The sequence below is a fragment of the Sciurus vulgaris genome (genome assembly GCF_902686455.1).
Source record: "Sciurus vulgaris genome assembly, chromosome: 1".
NCBI lineage: Eukaryota > Metazoa > Chordata > Mammalia > Rodentia > Sciuridae > Sciurus > Sciurus vulgaris.
This window is the reverse complement of record NC_136461.1, coordinates 137,498,332-137,517,551: the sequence shown is the minus strand read 5'-3', so window position 1 is coordinate 137,517,551 and position 19,220 is coordinate 137,498,332. Positions and strand designations below refer to the sequence as shown.

The 19,220-nt window shown below is 39.8% G+C and overlaps 1 protein-coding gene across 1 annotated transcript in view; it reads left to right on the top strand.

The window, feature by feature from the left end:
* CA8 (carbonic anhydrase 8) overlaps positions 1 to 19,220 on the top strand; it is a 98,907-nt gene that overhangs the window by 49,819 nt on the left and 29,868 nt on the right. Inside the window, exons 5-7 of the mRNA XM_079156175.1 lie at positions 3,895 to 3,957; positions 6,042 to 6,090; positions 7,400 to 7,512. Coding sequence (XP_079012301.1) covers positions 3,895 to 3,957; positions 6,042 to 6,090; positions 7,400 to 7,512 — 225 coding nt within the window. The remainder of the gene's footprint in view (positions 1 to 3,894; positions 3,958 to 6,041; positions 6,091 to 7,399; positions 7,513 to 19,220) is intronic.

Sequence of the window (19,220 nt, the reverse complement as noted above, 5' to 3'; positions counted from 1 at the left end):
CACACAGTAATTTACTCTACCAATCAGGACCAAAACTCAGAGATCCAAATCTGCGTTGCCTCTTGTATAAGCTGGATTCAAGCCGTAAGAGTAGTGCTATGGTTTTTTGTTACTTAATTTTCCAAAATGGATTGAGCATTGAGTCTTTTCAAATATACTTCCTTGTAGTGTATGTACCAAAAATGTTATTAATTGCAACAGTTTTCTATTACACCTCTAAAGTTTTCCTGTATTGATGTTTGAAACTAGTCATTCAGTTTTAGCCTCTTAATATTTTAAAACTGATCTTAAAAAGCAAATCTTTACCTTTTAAGAGTAATACTTTTTTACTACTTACTTCATGACTTTCCCACAGGCACAGCCCTATATTCATTCTCTTTTATTTCTGCATTGTATAAATAGAGTGGGATCACAAAATACCAATGAAAAACATTTGTAGTAATACATTTTGATACTCTTTAGTCCTTTGAAGACATAATTTTAAAAAGTCACTTTGGTAACCTAAAAAATCAATACAGGAACATATCGGAGATGTCAAGGCAGTAGAAGACAATATCTTATTATTTAAGAACAAGAATAAAACAATAATATAAATAAGGATGCAGATAAACAGTAATCATATACACAAGGGAAGGGAGCAAGTTAGCTTCCTCTTTGGAGTGTGCTTGGTCCATATTTGTGGGTTGCATTAGCTGTGATAACTTCATGTTCTCAATTACTGATTCTTCATGTGTAGCAGGTGATGTGGGCTGGTAGGCCCCTGGACTGAAACCCGGCCTCTTGGAACTGACCTCAGTGTCTCTGGGAGCAAGTTGCAACACTGTCCTCGGGACCTTGCACTCTTGGTCTTGCTCTTTGTAGGCTTCCTGGGAGGAAAGGTTCAGGTTATCTACGTGAAAATACCTTTCCCAAGAGAGAGTAATGTTACAGAAGCTGTGAGAACTTTCACATTTTAGAAAAGATGCATCAAATGTCAAACCAAGCAGAGTGAAAAAGGCCAGAGTCCACCCCAGGGTCTGGGCTGGCTGTAGAGCCGGAGCAGCAAGACTGGAGGGAGGGCAGGTGATAGTGAGAGTGTCCGTACCTGTCCTGGAAGCTTGACTGCAGGAAGGAAGGACAGGGCAGTCCGTAACTCATGGTGATTTTGATACTGGAGTTCTTTGTTTTTAATTTGAGGAAGAAAAACTGGTGCAGACATAGAGTTAGAAAATATTGGGAAGAGAAGAGATAACTGAAAAGTCCTGGAGGAGATGGGAGGCCCTGGGGTGGAGAGTGATGTAGCTGGACTAACTTTGACAGTAGGGGCCTGATCCACCCCTTCCCTGAAATAGAGGGCTAGAAGAGAGAATGGCACAAAGGTAAGTGGCCAGTTTGTAGGTGCAGATAAGCAGCAAATTAGGGGCTCTTGCCTAATGACCTTCATATCTCTGAGACCTGCAGAACAAAATTATTACAAAGCAAGGGAAATATGAGTGTGGGTTGGGCTTTGAAATGCCCAGGGGGATTGATAATAGGCGTGGCAGTGAGTGAGGGACACCCACCCGAGGTGGAGTGTCACGGTTGTCTTGGACAGTGTATGATGAACTGCTCTCTATCCACGGAGAGGAGTTGAGCTTCCTAGCAAATTGTGTTGATCCATTGCAGAGCAGATGACTTGGGAGAAAGGGACTGAAGAACCGAGAGTGGTAGAAGAGATGACAGGAGGAGGTGATGCCTAGGAGGGAGTGTGTCAGTAAGTGAAGAGCGGGGCATGAGGGCATCAGAGGGGGACAGTCCACTCAGAGGAGGACAGCCTTGTGCATGCAGGTCAAAGATACTAAATTGAAAGTGACAGCAGGGCACTGACCATAGCCTCCATCCTGGGAGACTGCCCGGTTACCACTGGAAAGGCCTGAGAGCTGTAGCCTTGGACAGACCCAAGGGGTTAACATAGACAAGGAGATGCTAGGAGAGCTTGTCGAGGACACTGCCATCCTGTGTCCTAGAAGCACAGTGGACAGTAAGGTGAGAGTGAGACAGAAGTGGGAAAAAACAGGTGGAACAGGACTGGGATTCTAGGAGAAGAGGCTGACCAGAGTGGTTTGCATTTTGGGTTGTGGTGCAAGGTAGCAAAGGCGAGAGGTAAGAAAGTGATAGATCTCACAGTCCCGGTGGACTCACTAGGTTGTGTTGGCACCAGAGCTGCTGCAGGATTTTAGCAATTGGATGTGGAGACTGTCATGTGTACTTGGGTTTTGGCAGTTATGGAACTTTTCACATATGAAATTGGTAAAGAAGGAAAGTGACAGAGCAATAACTGGAGTTCGTTGCAGGGTATAAAGTTTGCCAGTAAAATGAAGAGTCTTTATGAATGGAAGGAGTCAAGAATAGTCATTAAGTGCCACTATATGTTGAATCTCTATTTGATGCTGTACCACAACACTCAGGTTTAAGTAGGATAATGGGTGACATCCACTGAATGACAGTACACTAAGCCGTGTTCTAAGTTGTTTGATTTGATCTGGTCATCAACCTATCACTTTATCCTTCTCACTTTATGGGTGTTGAAGGACACGGAGGTTAAGTACATTTGCCCAAAGTCACACTGCTGAAAAGTCACAGTCATGATAAGAACCCAGTGCATCCAATGCAAAGGAGCTCTGTTATGTGGCCTAATAGTACTCAGACTGGAATCTTCTCAAAGAGTTTATGATCTGGCAGGAGCTGCATTAGAAGAAAACAGACCACAGCCAGAGGTGCAGGCATCCAAATGCTACCTCCAAGTTAAACCAGTTAGATAGGGAGAGGCCATTTTTTCTGAAGATTGGGCAAAGTCTTCTGCCTAAGATTCAACCTCCTATACTCATAGGGACATTTTTTTTTTTTCTTTTTCTTCTTCTTTTAACTTCATTAAATTCCTTTTCTGTTTTAGACCCTATCTCAGGAATTGCAAACCCTTTGAAAATAATGGAAATCTGATTACACTGAAAGGATTGACCTATATTATGTTAGACATTTCTTGTCATTTTTTCCATAGCATATTTTACAGTAGGTTAATATTGAGAGAAACAGAAAATGTGTGCACATTGACAGTTAGTCAAACTTCTTATAGGTCGTTCTTCAAAAATGTATGTGGAAGAGAAAAAACTAAGGGATAGCAGTGATTGCTTTCTGAGGTCCTAAATGATCTCTGCTATTACTCTTCTCCATTGTCGTGGACTATGGAAAGCTGGTTGAAAGTGTGAATCAGCTGGCACTTAACGATTTGCAATGTTTAATGTCAGGGATGTTAACTATCAAAATATAATTCAAACCTCAAATTTCTTTGGAGTACTTTGTACACCAAGAATATGTAATATTTCATAATAGAAAGCTATTGAAAGCATATTCTTATGTAAGATTAAATAAAATGATGGCTATAGGATTACGATCAGTGGTAATCAAGAAATATCTTGATTTTGATAACTTTAATATAGGACATCACATGCCCACTTTTCAGAAAAAAAATTTCAACTTTGAGAAAATATTCCTAAATAATGATCTATAAACACTGAAGGTAAGAATGCAAGAACTTGAATATGTGCTGAGTAGTTTTAATTAAAAAAATGTACTTGGCAATTTTATGTAATGGTCTTCTTTGATTTGGTATTTGAATTATGGCACAGTGAGCGACACCTGTGCATAGAAAGATGAAGTGGAACAGGTTCTTGGGTATGAGAACTAATAATTTTTAAACTAGCTGTTATGGCTTTAATTACTTTTAGGAGATGTTGACCTGGACATGAAAGGATAGGTCATTTAATTCCCCAGGAAGGGCATGCAGGTGAACTGGAACCTCACTTCTGGTTGCTCTTTAAAATAAAAGTCAAGAATTTAAAAATATTGTGTTTTTGGTTTCTGCTTTATATGTTTCAGATAGGGAAAGAACATGTGGGTCTCAAGGCTGTGACTGAGATCCTCCAGGATATTCAGTATAAGGTAAGTTGTTCTTTAAAACAGAAACTTTCATGTCTAAGTGGTCCCCAGGACCACCTCTTGATCATTCCCTAGAACCCATAGGACTCAGAAAAGTTGTTCTATTTATGGGTTAGGATAGTGCAAGGTTAGAGTTCAAAAATCAGCAAAACCCCCACGTGCCCACTCCCAGGGAGGTCTCATGGGGATGCCCCAGTTCTCCCAGCAACCTTGTGTCACAATGTGTATTGTTTTGCCAGCCTGAGAAGCCCACCTGAGCTTTGGCATCTAGAGCTTTTATTAGGGATCGGTCATGTAAGCAGGAAGGACCTGTCTCAGCTGTCTCAGCTCATCAAACCCCAGGCCTCCTTCCCACACCCCAGAAAAACCAGGCATCCACAAGTTACATTGTCAGGATAAACCTGTTTGGTCACACTGGTGCAGCTTGGCCCAAGTCCCCAGGTATCATGAGTAGTTCACCATAAATACAGCATGTGACCCAGACCCTCAGGTCTCTTATGGGGCCAGCCAAGGGTTAATCCTGAAGGCAGGATGTGCTGGGTTTGGGCAGCCTTGGCCTTCTGAGTTAACCTTTACTATTCACTTGTTATAGAAAAGCATTATAAATGAAACCAATGCAATTTTTGGAACAGACTTCAAAGTATGTATGTTAAGTAATAATAATAATGATAGTGAAAGTACACATAATCCATATGATAACATCCCAGAGAAGGTGATTTAGATCAACATGAGCCTGTAATGACATGGCACGGCATTGCTGAGAAGTTAAGCCCTGTTATAAACATGACCTTCTATGCCTGTGCTGAGTTGAATGTGAGTGACCTTGAGCTGAGTAGTAAGTTAGTCCTGTGTGGCTACTGGAGATACAAAGCAGGAGTTGAACTTGCCTGACTTCAGGGATTACAAGTACCCAGTGCCTATTCTGAGATCAGTCTGAGAATCAAGTGTGATTAGCTCTCTACTGGCATAAGAGGGAACAGGTGGTCCTAAAGGTTGTGACTAAGAACCTCCAGGACATTCAGAATGAGGTAAAATTATATGTAAAAGAAAATAGAAAGACTGGTTGTATAAGAGATCTCTGAGACCACCTGAGCCATCTGGAATCAGGCAGAATCTTACTGAAGGTCTTCTGGGTGGGCTCTGAATGAACCCAGCTACTGCAGAGCCCAGACTAGTCAAAAGAATCAGGTATAAAGGGGGTGAGGATACTTTTTGAACTGACATTTTCCAATAGAAATGGATTGAGGCAGTTCCCTCATTTATTTAGCTAATAGGACATCAGTCATTATGGAATATAGAATCTGGGGTAGGGCAAAGAGGGCTGGATTCCTTAAGGTATAAAATAATCCCATGAAGGAAAGAAGAGATTTCTGCAGTAACTTTTACTGTTTCCTGTGTATTAATAGAGCAGTTTTAAAAGAGAAACTCAACTGTCTGCCTGCTTCTAAGGCCTGAGCATTTGAATGACACAATTTAAAATAAGGATCATAAGTGTCAACTGTTGAATAAGGGCACAGATATTTCCCTTAAAATTTAAATCTGACTTTGAAAAATGCTGATTGGAAAACATTCATATCTGAGTTTCATCTCTTTCATTCTGAATGAGAAGAGCACCCAGAATAGTTCCTAGAGCTGAAATTCCAATTGCAAATGGGACAAAATGACAAAATGGGTGCCAGATTGTAATGCCAAAGAGGTTTGGAACTGTGTTCCAAACAGGCAAGAGAAAAGTCCGAGCCAGGGCTCAGGTGTTTTATTCCAAGCATTCAGCCAAAGTCTTAGGTTTGAGTGTGATTGAAACATAAAAAGTGGTTGATATGGGTCAGAGAGACACCAATTGTAAATCCCCACCAGAAATCATAGGGAAATTGTACTGTAGTAGCAAAGAAAATAGTTGTACGAGGAGTCGAAATGTCTTGTTTGCATCTAGATCTTGTTCTGATGAGAAAACAGTGATACACCTGCAACGCTAGAGGACCCAATGAGGCCATTCAGGAAAGACGTCAATCTAGAATTTTAGTTCTAATATTTTTATTAAAAAAAATAAGAAATTTTACATTAACATGGAGTAAATTTTTTCCCCCCAGGGGAAGTCCAAGACAATACCCTGCTTTAATCCTAACACTTTATTACCAGGTAAGCAATTCTCTGATTGCATAATTTTTTTTTTGGTACTGCTCATTGAACCAAAGGGTGCTTTACCACTGAGCCACATCCCCAGTCCTTTTTATTTTGAGATAGGGTCTCACTAAGTTGCTTAGGGCCTTGCTAAATTGCTGAGTTGGCCTTGAATTTGTGATCATCCTGCCTCAGCCTCCTAAGTTGCTGGGATTATAGTCATTTTCCACTTCAGATTACTCCAAATGCAGGAATAAAGCCTTGCGATAATAAAAAAGTACTTTGCCGCTAGTTCCTTTGATCCATGAAGAACTTCCTCATGACTGTCATTTATAGAAGTGTGTAAAGTACCCACATGATACAGAACTTTGATGAATCTTTATTAATCTCTAGAGTGAAATAAACTTTATATCTAATTTTATAAGATTATTGTGGTAATACTTTAATTTAGATATTATTCTAATTGTATTTATGCACAAAATATGCAGAATAAAACTTGGATTTCAAGGTAGTTTTATATAAAATTTCAGTCTTCACATTTCTCTGCCTAAATTATGTTCTGTTTCATAGTGTTTCAAACAAAACCAGATAATTTATTTTGTCCTGCTTTCTACATTTAATTGCTCTACAAACAAGCCAATTTCTGTCAAATTTAAACATTTTCCCATTATATTTAATCATGAATTCCTCTAATGCAAAGCTAAATGGTTTAATGAGAATGAAATATTTCCTTCTATATTATGATTTTAATATTTTGCTGTTGAAGAAACTATATGGACAAGGCTAGAACCATGGTTAGAAGCGCAGGCTATGCAGTGAGGCATGGGTTCAAGTCCTGGTTCTGTCAGTTTTTAGCTGAGTGACCCTGGACAAATTACTAACCTCCTATGATTCAATTTTCCCATTTGAGAAATTGGGCTTATAGAAGTATCTAGAGTATTAGTTTGTTGTGAAGGTTAAATGAATTGATGTACAATGCTCAGAATAGTACCTGCCATGTAGTTCAATAAGTATTAGGTGTGAGTCCTGTAACATAGATGTAAATCCTGTAATATGGAAACAGAAACATGGATGTATTCTTCCTAGATTAATTAAACTTGATAGACACATGTAGAAATCACCATAAACATTCATCATGTTTTTCATTAGTTATTTTCTTGGTGATGATTAGTTTAAGAATCCACCCGTGAGGCTCTGACTTAAAAATGATATGCCCTTCTGAGAAGCATCATAGGGACAGTTTGTATTTCTGAACACTGTTGTTGGAGTCTTCTAGATCATTGTCAATTAACCTGCCTTTTCCTGACATGTCCACGTGGTTGCACAGACCCTCTGCTGCGGGACTATTGGGTGTACGAAGGCTCTCTCACCATCCCACCTTGCAGTGAAGGTGTTACCTGGATATTATTCCGATACCCTTTAACTATATCCCAGCTACAGGTGAGCACAGTCTTAAATCTCTCAGAGTGAAGTTCTGCTTTAAAGGTTAAATATTGTTTCTATAAAAGGAAAATGTCTGTTTTATGTTTTAGCTCCCTTTAGATCAGTCATACCTTTTCGGATGAAAGTTAAATGTCTCAAGCCAGTGAACGCAATGGAAAGGTCAAAGATGAACAAAATCCAGCACTCATTTATGATCTGTATTTTAAAAGTTTTTACAGAGTAAATAGAAGTCACTGAAAGAGCCAAACTTGTGATTAGTCTAGTTACTCCTTTATGGGGTTTTCCCAGGTGTGGAGAGAAGAAAGGTCTGGAATAAAGTGAGAATGCTGATTATTTCTGTCAGCTTCCTCTTACTCCTTCCCTGACATGAACAGGAGCCTTCTATATGTGGAGAGGTCAGGGGGCCAAAAGAATGCCCTGGTATGCTCTAGATTGTTCTGTGGCTTTACTTTTGGTCATCCCCTGAGGCCTTGAAGCTCTGTAAAGTGCTCTAAATGCTAATGCATTCTGGTGCAGTGGGATATACCTGTAATCTAGCTCTTTGGAAGGCTGAGGTGGAAGGATTGCTTGAACCTAGAAGTTGAAGACCAGCATGGGTAACATTGCAAGATGTTATCTCTAAATAAGTGAATAAATACATAAATGCTAATGCACAGTGGGTGGGAACACCCAAGTGAATTGCCACTGGGATGTTAGCTGATTGAACATGAGGCAACATTATCATAAGGAATTTGAATAGTGATTTTGAGGGGATTAGGAATATAGCTCAGTGGAAAAAATGCCCAGCATGTGCAAGGTACTGGGTTCATTTATCAGCACCAAAAAACAAAACAAAACAAAAAAACAACATTCAAAAAACACAATGATTTTGATATTATTACAAAAAATTGCTTTAAATATCTGCTGACCTTCAGGAATCCATCCAATAGACATATTTTAGAAAGCTATTTTCCCTTTATGATCATGCTAAAAGGGTAATACTCAGAACAAACTGTTTTCTGTAGTAATATTTTATACATTTTTTTATATCTCCCTTCATTTTCAGAAGTTAAGAAGCTCAAGTTTCCTAACAACTCAATCAGGTCTTCTTTATTTGTCCTTAAATCTTTAAAATCCTTCTTTGAGCATTTAATATTTTTTCTTCTTTTCTAGAGATTAATTTTAAAAGTTCTTCATGCAGCCTTTCTTCTCCATACTCTTCATTGCTTTATGAACTTTCATCATATTACTTCTGAGTCTTCATATTTTCCACATGACAAATCCTAATAACTTTATTTATTTATTCATCTATTTGTTATTATAAGAAACCTATTCCTGAGTGCCAGCTTGGCATAGAGTATTCAGAGATTAAACCAGGGTCTCCACTTTCAAAAACTTTACCACAGTGTTGAGGAGGAAGATGCTTATATAGACAGTCAAAATAATGGTAAGTAAGGTGTTCCAGAAATGGATATGGAAGTTTTGGGGAATAATTCTTGAAAAATATTAGAAAGTCTAGTGAAGGAGAGTGAAGAAGTAAGAAACTGGAGTTTAATATTAAGAATAGAGGCTTGCATTAAAGATATCTAGATTTGAGATTTCAAACAAAGATGGTAGCTACTAAAACAGAAAAAACCCACAATTTCAGTGACTTACTTCAGATATCTATTTCATGCAAACATTTCAACATATATGTTTCTGATTCACGTGGTGGAGGCTTTTCTGTACAGCCATTCAGGAATCCAGGTTGCAAGAAGTTCATTCATGTTCAGTACCTTCCTTTCAAAGTTGCTCTTGGAAGGGGCTCATAGCCAGCAGGAAGAGTGAAGATCTCTAGAGAGAATTTTCAAGGACTGGCCCTTGAAATGGCAAACTCCCCTATGCTTACTTTATGTTGGCTACAGGTAGTCACATGACCACACCTACCTTGGGGGAAGCTGGAAATTGCATTTTCACGTCATGTTCAAGAAGAATGAATTAAGTGATCAAATCAGTGAGTGATTGCTGCCACCATGGCCTGGGTTGGGTATTGTTGGATGATGCCAGCAGGCGAAAAGCATCTGCAAAGGCCTGGAGCCAGCAGGAAGCAGAGTGCATCTGAGGAGTGCCCATGGTTAGCCTGCGTGGCCTGTTCACTAGAGGTGGTTGGAGAAGGGAGCAGGGCTTGACTTTTGTCATTGAGCCTGGTGCTGTGTTGTGGAGGGTGTTTTTTTATTCCAAAGGTGCTACAGAATTCCTAGAATGCAGCAAGGTGGAGACATGACCAGGTTTCAGTTTGACGAACATCTCTGTAGCTGCAGAGAAAGCTGTGGCTCTGAGTTACCATGGTGGCAGTGAAATGAAGGGAAGGGAATGGCTTTAGAAATAATAAGGAAGTAAAATCAAAACTTGGTGGCTGATGACATAGGAGAGATTTGGGGGAGGAGAGACTCCTGTGTTATTCTCTGGGTGTGGCTTGGTGAATATTAGGTGTCATTTTTCACCATAATAGGGGATCAAAAAGAACAGGTTCTATGGAGAATTGTGAGCTCATGGCTGTAGATATCCAAGAAAGGGGTACAGCTTATACATGGTGGGTGAGGCTGCAAGTGTGGAAGAGAAAACCCTTCAGGGAGAGAAAAGAGGTGATCCTGGGAACTCTGAAGTGGCAGCTAACCAGGGGCCTGCTTTGTAAGAGGTGTTCCAGGGAATTGGCTTGAGAAGCAAGAGAGTCAGGAGGCAGATGGGATGTCTGCATGCCAAGGGAGAGGTGAGTTTCATGAATGAGAGAGTAGAGACCATGAGTTGCAGATTCTGAATACATTTCAGTTAAGGATTGAAATGCATGAATTGGGCTTAGCCCCAGGGAGAGGTCTTAGACCTGGAAATGTTGTAGAACAACTGAGTTTCTGTAGTGACATTTGTTCAGCTTTACTTTGTTGAGGGATAATTCTGTAATACTATATCAAATCTTTTAGTGAGAAATAAATGCGTTTTCTCTGTAACTACAAGTTTCATTTTATTGAAAGTTGGTTGAGTTCAACCTTGTCAAGCCACGGAAATTCTTTTTTTTTTTTATTTTTTTATTTTTTTATTTTTTATTGTAAACAAATGGGATACATGTTGCTTCTCTGTTTGTACATGGCGTAAAGGCATACCATTTGTGTAATCATAAATTTACATAGAGCAATGTTGTTTGATTCATTCTGTTATTTTTTTTCACTTCCCCCCACCCCTCCCACCCCTCTTTACCCTCTATACAGTAGATCCTTCCTCCATACTTGCCCCCCTCCCTAACCCTAACTCTAACCCTTCCCTCCCCCCCATTATGTGTCATCCTCCACTTATCAGCGATATCATTCGTCCTTTGGCTTTTTGAGATCGGCCTATCTCACTTAGCATGATATTCTCCAATTTCATCCATTTGCCTGCAAATGTCATAATTCTATCATTCTTTATGGCTGAGTAATATTCCATTGTATATATATACCACAGTTTCTTTATCCACTCATCAATTGAAGGGCATCTAGGTTGGTTCCACAGTCTGGCTATTGTGAATTGAGCAGCTATGAACATTGATGTGGCTGTATTTCTGTAGTATGCAGATTTTAAGTCCTTTGGGTATAGGCCAAGGAGTGGGATAGCTGGGTCAAATGGTGGTTCCATTCCAAGTTTTCTAAGGAATCTCCACACTGCTTTCCATAGTGGCTGCACTAATTTGCAGCCCCACCAGCAGTGTATGAGTGTACCTTTCTCCCCACATCCTCGCCAACACCTGTTGTTGCTCGTATTCTTGATAATCGCCATTCTAATTGGGGTGAGATGGAATCTTAGGGTGGTTTTGATTTGCATTTCTCTTATTACTAGAGATGTTGAACATTTTTCCATATGTTTGTTGATTGCTTGTAGATCTTCTTCTGTGAAGTGTCTATTCATTTCCTTAGCCCATTTGTTGACTGGACTATTTGAATTCTTGGAGTAGAGTTTTTTGAGTTCTTTATAGATTCTGGAGATTAGTGCTCTATCTGAAGTATGATTGGCAAAGATATTCTCCCACTCTGTAGGCTCTTTCTTCGCATTGCTGATAGTTTCCGTTGCTGAGAGAAAGCTTTTTAGTTTGAATCTATCCCAGTGGTTGATTCTAGCTTTTATTTCTTGTGCTATGGGAGTCCTGTTAAGGAAGTCTGGTCCTAGACCAAAAAGGTGAAGATTTGGACCTACTTTTTCTTCTATAATCTGCAGGGTCTCTGGTCTGATTCCGAGGTCCTTAATCCATTTTGAGTTTAGTTTCGTGCATGGTGAGAGATATGGGTTTAGTTTCATTCTGTTGCATATGGATTTCCAATTCTCCCAGCACCATTTGTTGAAGAGGCTATCTTTTCTCCATTGCATATTTTTGGCCCCTTTGTCTAGTATGAGAAAATTGTATTTATTTGGGTTTGTGTCCGTGTCCTCTATTCTGTACCATTGATCTACCTTTCTATTTTGGTACCAATACCATGCCGTTTTTGTTACTATTGCTTTGTAGTAGAGTTGAAGATCTGGTATTGCAATACCCCCTGTTTCACTCTTCCTGCTAAGGATTGCTTTAGCTATTCTGGATTTCTTATTCTTCCAGATGAATTTCATAATTGCTTGCTCTATTTCTGTAAGGTACACAATTGGGATTTTAATTGGAATTGCATTGAATTTGTATAGCACTTTAGGTAGTATGGCCATTTTGACAATATTAATTCTTCCTATCCAAGAACATGGAAGATCTTTCCATCTTCTAAGGTGTTCTTTAATTTCTTTCTTTAGTGTTGTATAGTTCTCATTGTAGAGGTCTTTCACCTCTTTTGTGAGATTGATTCCCAAGTATTTTATTTTTCTCGACGCTATTGTGAATGGGATAGTTTTCCTAATTTCTCTTTCTGAAGATTCATCACTTATGTATAAAAATGCGTTGGATTTATGGGCATTGATCTTGTAACCTGCTACTTTACTGAAATCACTTATGAGTTCTAAGAGTTTTCTGGTGGAATTTCCTGGTTCCTCTAAATATATAATCATGTCATCAGCGAACAGGGATAGTTTGAGTTCTTCTTTTCCAATTCGTATCCCTTTAATTTCTTTGGTTTGTCTAATTGCTCTGGCCAGAGTCTCAAGAACGATGTTGAATAGAAGTGGTGAAAGAGGGCATCCCTGCCTTGTTCCAGTTTTTAGGGGGAATGCTTTCAGTTTTTCACCATTTAGAATGATATTAGCCATGGGCTTAGCATAAATGGCCTTTACAATGTTAAGGAATGTTCCCACTATCCCTATTTTTTCTAGTGTTTTGAGCATGAAGGGGTGCTGTATTTTATCAAATGCTTTTTCTGCATCTATTGAAATAATCATGTGATTCTTGACTTTAAGTCTATTAATATGGTGAATTACGTTTATTGATTTCCTGATGTTGAACCAACCTTGCATCCCTGGGATGAAACCCACTTGATCATGGTGCACTATCTTTTTAATATGTTTTTGTATGCGATTTGCTAAAATTTTGTTGAGAATTTTTGCGTCGATGTTCATTAAGGATATTGGTCTGAAATTTTCTTTCCTTGATGAGTCTCTGTCTGGTTTAGGTATCAGTGTGATATTGGCTTCATAGAATGAGTTTGGGAGGGTTCCCTCCTCTTCTATTTTATGGAATACTTTGAGAAGTATTGGAATGAGCTCTTCCTTAAAGGTTTTGTAGAACTCGGCTGAGAACCCATCTGGTCCCGGACTTTTCTTTGTTGGTAAGCTTTTGATGACTTCTTCTATTTCAGTACTTGAAATTGGTCTATTTAAATTGTTTATGTCCTCCTCATTCAGTTTAGGCAATTCATATGTCTCTAGAAACCTGTTGATGTTTTCGAAATTTTCTATTTTGTTGGAGTATAGATTTTCAAAATAGCTTCTAATTATGTTTTGTATTTCCATCCTGTCTGTTGTGATATTTCCTTGTTCATTCCGAATTTTAGTGATTTGGGTTTTCTCTCGTCTTCTCTTTGTTAGTGTGGCTAAAGGTTTATCAATTTTGTTTATTTTTTCGAAGAACCAACTATTTATTTTGTCAATTTTTTGTATTGTTTCTTTTGTTTCAATTTCATTGATTTCAGCTCTGAGTTTAACTATTTCCTGTCTTCTACTACTTTTGGTGCTGTTCTGTTCTTTTTCTAGGGCTTTGAGCTGTAGTGTTAGGTTGTTTATTTGTTGAGTTTTACTTCTTTTATTAAATGCGCTCCATGAAATAAATTTCCCTCTAAGTACTGCTTTCATAGTGTCCCAGAGATTTTGATATGATGTTTCTTTGTTCTCATTTACCTCTAAGAATTTTTTAATTTCCTTCCTAATATCTTCTGTTATCCATTCATCATATAATAGCATATTGTTTAATCTCCAGATGTTGGAATAGTTTCTGTGTTTTACTCTTTCATTTATCTCTAACTTCAATCCATTATGATCTGATAGAATACATGATAGTGTCTCTATCTTCTTGTATTTGCTAACATTAGCTTTGTGGCATAATATATGGTCTATTTTAGAGAAGGATCCATGTGCTGCTGAGAAGAAAGTGTATTCGCTCTTGGTTGGATGGTATATTCTATAAATGTCCGTTAAGTCTAAATTATTGATTGTGTTGTTGAGATCTATGGTTTCTTTGTTCAATTTTTGTCTGGAAGATCTGTCCAGTGGTGAGAGCGGCGTGTTAAAATCACCTAGTATTATTGTGTTGTGGTCTATTTGGTTTCTGAAATTGAGAAGGATTTGTTTGACATACATAGATGAGCCACTGTTTGGGGCATAGATGTTTATGATTGTTATATCTTGCTGATTTATGCTTCCCTTAAGCAGTATGAAATGACCTTCTTTATCCCTTCTGACTAACTTTGGCTTGAAGTCCACATTATCGGAAATGAGGATGGATACTCCAGCTTTTTTGCTGAGTCCATGTGCATGGTATGTTTTTCCCCATCCTTTCACCTTTAATCTATGGGTATCTTTTTCTATGAGGTGAGTCTCTTGCAGGCAACATATTGTTGGATCTTTCTTTTTAATCCAGTCTGCCAGTCTATGTCTTTTGATTGATGAATTCAGGCCATTAACATTCAGGGTTATTATAGAGAAATGATTTGGTTTCCCGGTCATTTGGTTCATTTTTAAAATTTTGTTTATTTATTTGTTTGACACAACTTGTTTCCTCCTTTATTTGACAATTCCTTTAGGATAATTCCTCCCTTTGCTGATTTGCTTCTTTGTTTTTCATCTCTTCCTCATGGAATATTTTGTTGAGAATGTTCTGTAATGCTGGCTTTCTTTTTGTAAATTCTTTTAGCTTTTGTTTATCATGGAAGGATTTTATTTCATCATCAAATTTGAAGGTAAGTTTTGCTGGGTATAAGATTCTTGGTTGGCATCCATTTTCTTTCAGGGCTTGAAAAATGTTGTTCCAGGACCTTCTAGCTTTTAGGGTCTGGATTGAAAAATCTGCTGATATGCGTATTGGTTTCCCCCTGAATGTAATTTGGTTCTTTTCTCTCACAGCCTTTAAAATTCTGTCTTTATTTTGTATGTTAGGTATTTTCATTATAATGTGCCTTGGTGTGGGTCTGTTGTAATTTTGTGTATTTGGAGTCCTGTAAGCCTCTTGAACTTGATTTTCCATTTCATTCTTCAGATTTGGGAAATTTTCTGATATTATTTCATTGAATAGGTTGTTCATTCCTTTGGCTTGTTTCTCTAGACCTTCCTCAATTCCAATAATTCTTAAATTTGGCCTTTTCATGATATCCCATAGTTCTTGTAGATTCTGTTCATGATTTCTTACCATCTTCTCTGTTTGTTCAACTTTGTTTTCAATGTTAAATATTTTGTCTTCAATGTCTGAGGTACTGTCTTCCAGGTGTTCTATCCTATTGGATATGCTTTCTATGGAGTTCTTAATTTGGTTTATTGTTTCCTTCATGTCAAGGATTTCTGTTTGGTTTTTTTTTTCAATATCTCTAACTCTTTATTGAAATGATCTTTTGCTTCCTGTATTTGCTCTTTTAACTGTCGATTGGTGCGATCATTCAATGCTTGCATTTGCTCTTTCATCTCATCGTTTGCTTCTCTGATCATTTTAATTATGTACATTCTGAACTCCTTTTCTGTCATTTCTTCTGCCATGCTGTCATTGGGTTTTATTGATGTAACATCTAGATTTGTTTGCAGCATTTTCTTTCCTTGTTTTCTCATATTGTTCAGATATCAGTGACCGCTGAGATATTGCAGATTTCCTCTGTTGATTTACAATGTCCCTGAAGATTTCTATATATATCCCCTCTTAGCCTTCAGTAGGCTGAAGTCTTGGAGGAAGTTGATAATGCGGTGATCCACAAGGAAGCTGCCTCTCTAGGAGTGGTGGCCTTCAGGTGGGGTATATTCCCTGCTAGTGGGCAGAGGTGCCTCCACTTGTTGACCAATGGTCATCCAACACGGACCTAGGCTGTGGGCTGAGGCAAGGCCTGTTTGGGCCTGTGTCTCTGGTTTTACCGTCCTTGTGGGGAAACCTCACCAGGCAGGGAAGACTCACCCAGTGGGGAGGTCTCGCTGGTCAGTTTCCTCCTAGAGGTTCCCCTCAATTTACAGCTACTGCCTGGGCTGGGCTGCCTTCCTCTGCAAAGTTTCCAGGGGCCTGGCCCTACCTCCTGGGCCTGGGAGCCTCACCCTTCGCAGATGAATCTCCTTAGGCTGCCCCTCCTCAGAGAATTTGCCCACAGGCCTGGAACCTTCGCTCCGCCCTAAGCCTATCTCTGTGCGGCTCTTCTACCCAGAAGCCTCCTAGATCCTGGGACCCTGTTCTGCACCTAATCGCCTGGCTGCGTGGCCCCTCCTCTGAGCAGCCACCTGTGGCCCCGAACAATCGCTCTGAGTCCCAGAGACCCGCCACAGGCCTCTTCCTCCAGACAGCCGCCCAGTATGCCGGTGCGGTCACTAGGAGTCCAAGAAACTCACTTCGTGCCTCCTCCTCCCACCAACCACCTGTAGCCTGGGGCAATCAATCACTCCGAGTTGAAGTGACCCTCCCCGTTCCTCCTCCTTCTCCAGATAACCCCCCGGGTGTTCAGGAGCAGTCCCTCTGAGTGGCTCTGAATCTACGTGACTCGCTGCACGGGTCCTCTGGGCACCGCCCGGAGCTCAAGTGCGGCCCCTCAAGACCAAGCGTCCCACCACGCTTCTCCTCCAGGCAGCCCCCCTGTGTTCAGGAGCTGTCACTTTAAGACCAAACAACTCACCACTCGCCTTCTCCTCTGAGCAGCCGCCTGGAGCGCTAATGCAGTCACTGCGAGTCCAAAGGACCCGCCGCGCTCCTTCTCCTCCTTCTCCTACTCCTCCGGGCAGGCCCCGGGGTTCAGAAGTGGTCAGAGTCCAAACAGCTCGCCACGCAGCCCCTTCTCTGGCAACCGCCTGTAGCTCTGGTGTAGTCACCCGAATCCAAGCGGCCGCTCCTCTTCCTCCTCGTCCTCAGGGCAGGCCCCGGTGTTCAGAAGCGTCGTTCTGATTCCAAACAGCTCGCCGCGGAGCTTCTCCTCTGGCAACCGCCTGCAGCTCTGGTGCAGTCTCTCCGAATCCAAGTGGCCACGCTCCTCTCCTCCTCCTCAGGGCAGGCCCCGGTGTCCTGAGTCCACACAGTTCTCCTCGCCACTCTTCCCCTGGGCAGCCGCCGGAGCCCCAGTGGCTGCTCCGAGTCCCAGCGCTGTGCCCAGCGGCCTCCTTTACGGCGCTCCCAGCTGTCTGCGTTCACTGCTCCAGCGGGGGGAGGCCCACGGAAATTCTTTTCTCCTCTTAGACCTCTATGAAGAATTCCTTGCTGCTATAGCACTGGGGATGTTCATGCTGAACTCTTGAGAATTTTAACTGAAGTCCTGTGGACAGAATATAATGTTTTACTACCTTATTGACCCATGTGCTATGCTGAGATCAAGGATAAACCTTTGCTCCTTTGGCTTCAAAGAGAACATATGTTTGTATTGACCTTCGGAGTTAAGCCAGCAACCTAACTCTAACCATATCTTCCTTTCGGGGAGCCAAAGTCAAAGGAATGTGTATTAGAAGAAAAATCTCTACTGCCCTTAAAAATGGATGACTTTCCAATTAGCTGTAATCATTCAAGAAAAATTATTTAGGTGCTCTTAGCACATGGCACTGTTGCAGCATCTCTTCAGAGGACCAGAGTGTTAAATATAGACAAATGTGCACACCCACAGAGACACACGTTGAGGTATAGTAAAATGCAATTTAGAGTGATTTAGAAAAACAATATGATCTCAGGAGAGTGTAAATCCTCCTGTCCTTGACTTGAAGGCTTCACTTGGTTCTGCTCATATAATTTCTGAGAAAGCAGGGCACAAATAGAAGAGATCCAGAGAGGACAGTAAAATGAGAGAAACCAAAGGGAAAGGATGTGATTTTAGAATCTAAACCAAGAAAAGTGGTCTAGATACTTGAAGGGGGAGGAGAGGCAGATAGGGAATAAGAGGGGGGAATATATATATATATATATATATATATATATATTATATTTTGTTTATATATATTCATTAACAAAAGGAATAGTGAATGATAGGTAGAGTCTCTACATAGCTAAATAAATTGAGAAAATATAAAACCTTGCATTGAATTAAAAGAAAATGTCTTCTCCTGTATCATAAGGTTAACGTGTGTAATTAAGCTGCTGAATGTTGTTATGAGGCAGTTGGTCTCTTGAAATGCATCATCTGCTGTAAGATAATAGTGTGTGTATTAATGACACTGAAGAGGGTGCTCTGGGTCATGATGCTTTCCTATTAAATGTGCAGTAGCTTGGGGTCAAGGGGGAGGAGACTTCTGCTGAAGTACAGTGTTGATAATTAAGGCCAGAGTGAAGCATTTACATTGTCCTGAGTGTAGAGAGTCTGGAATCCAGGACTAGAAGTGCTGCTTAGTTGAGTTTTTCATTATTCTTGCTTTGCATGCAATATACTAGGGGGGAAAACATGATTTGATGGATTTGAATGAATGTAATTTTATTTTTTCTATGATCTATAACCATTAAATAAATAACTTCAACATTAATAATGGCCTAAAGATTAGGACATCAAAGTAAAAACAAACAAATATTTTCTTTTTCAACTGGATTGTTGCTTGGAAATGTGATTCCAAGATCAAAATAAAAATACCAAATGTCATCAAATCTGACAATAGAAGTTGTAAGACATCCTGATTTCACAGCCATTGAAATGTGAACCAGTAGTCATCTTAGAATTGATAGAACATTGTTAAGCTTTATTCTCCTTTTCCTGCCTTTTTCTGCATTTCCCTCCTACTTATCTATTTCAGTTTCTTAGCTTATTTGTATTCTCATATTAATTGTCTGGTTTTTCTTTTTTCTTTCTAAAGTGACACCAGTGTAAGGAAGGAACATGAGTGTGTTTACTGCTTTTCACAGAATTTTTTGGAACTTTGAAACCAATTAATTTTTTTTTCTTTTTAGTCTTGGCTTCTCATCCCTTCCCCATTTCATAATTCTATGGTCTGAAACATGTGACTTTTCATGACCAAGTTAGGGCATGTGTGTTCCTATTCTGTGGGATGGGCTCTAAAGCTCTTCTTTTCTTCTTTCATTTTTTTAAAAAATTATTTTATTATTGATGCTGGGGATCAACCCAGGGCCTTGTGTATGCTGCTGAGCCATGTATCCAGCATTGTGTGGTGAG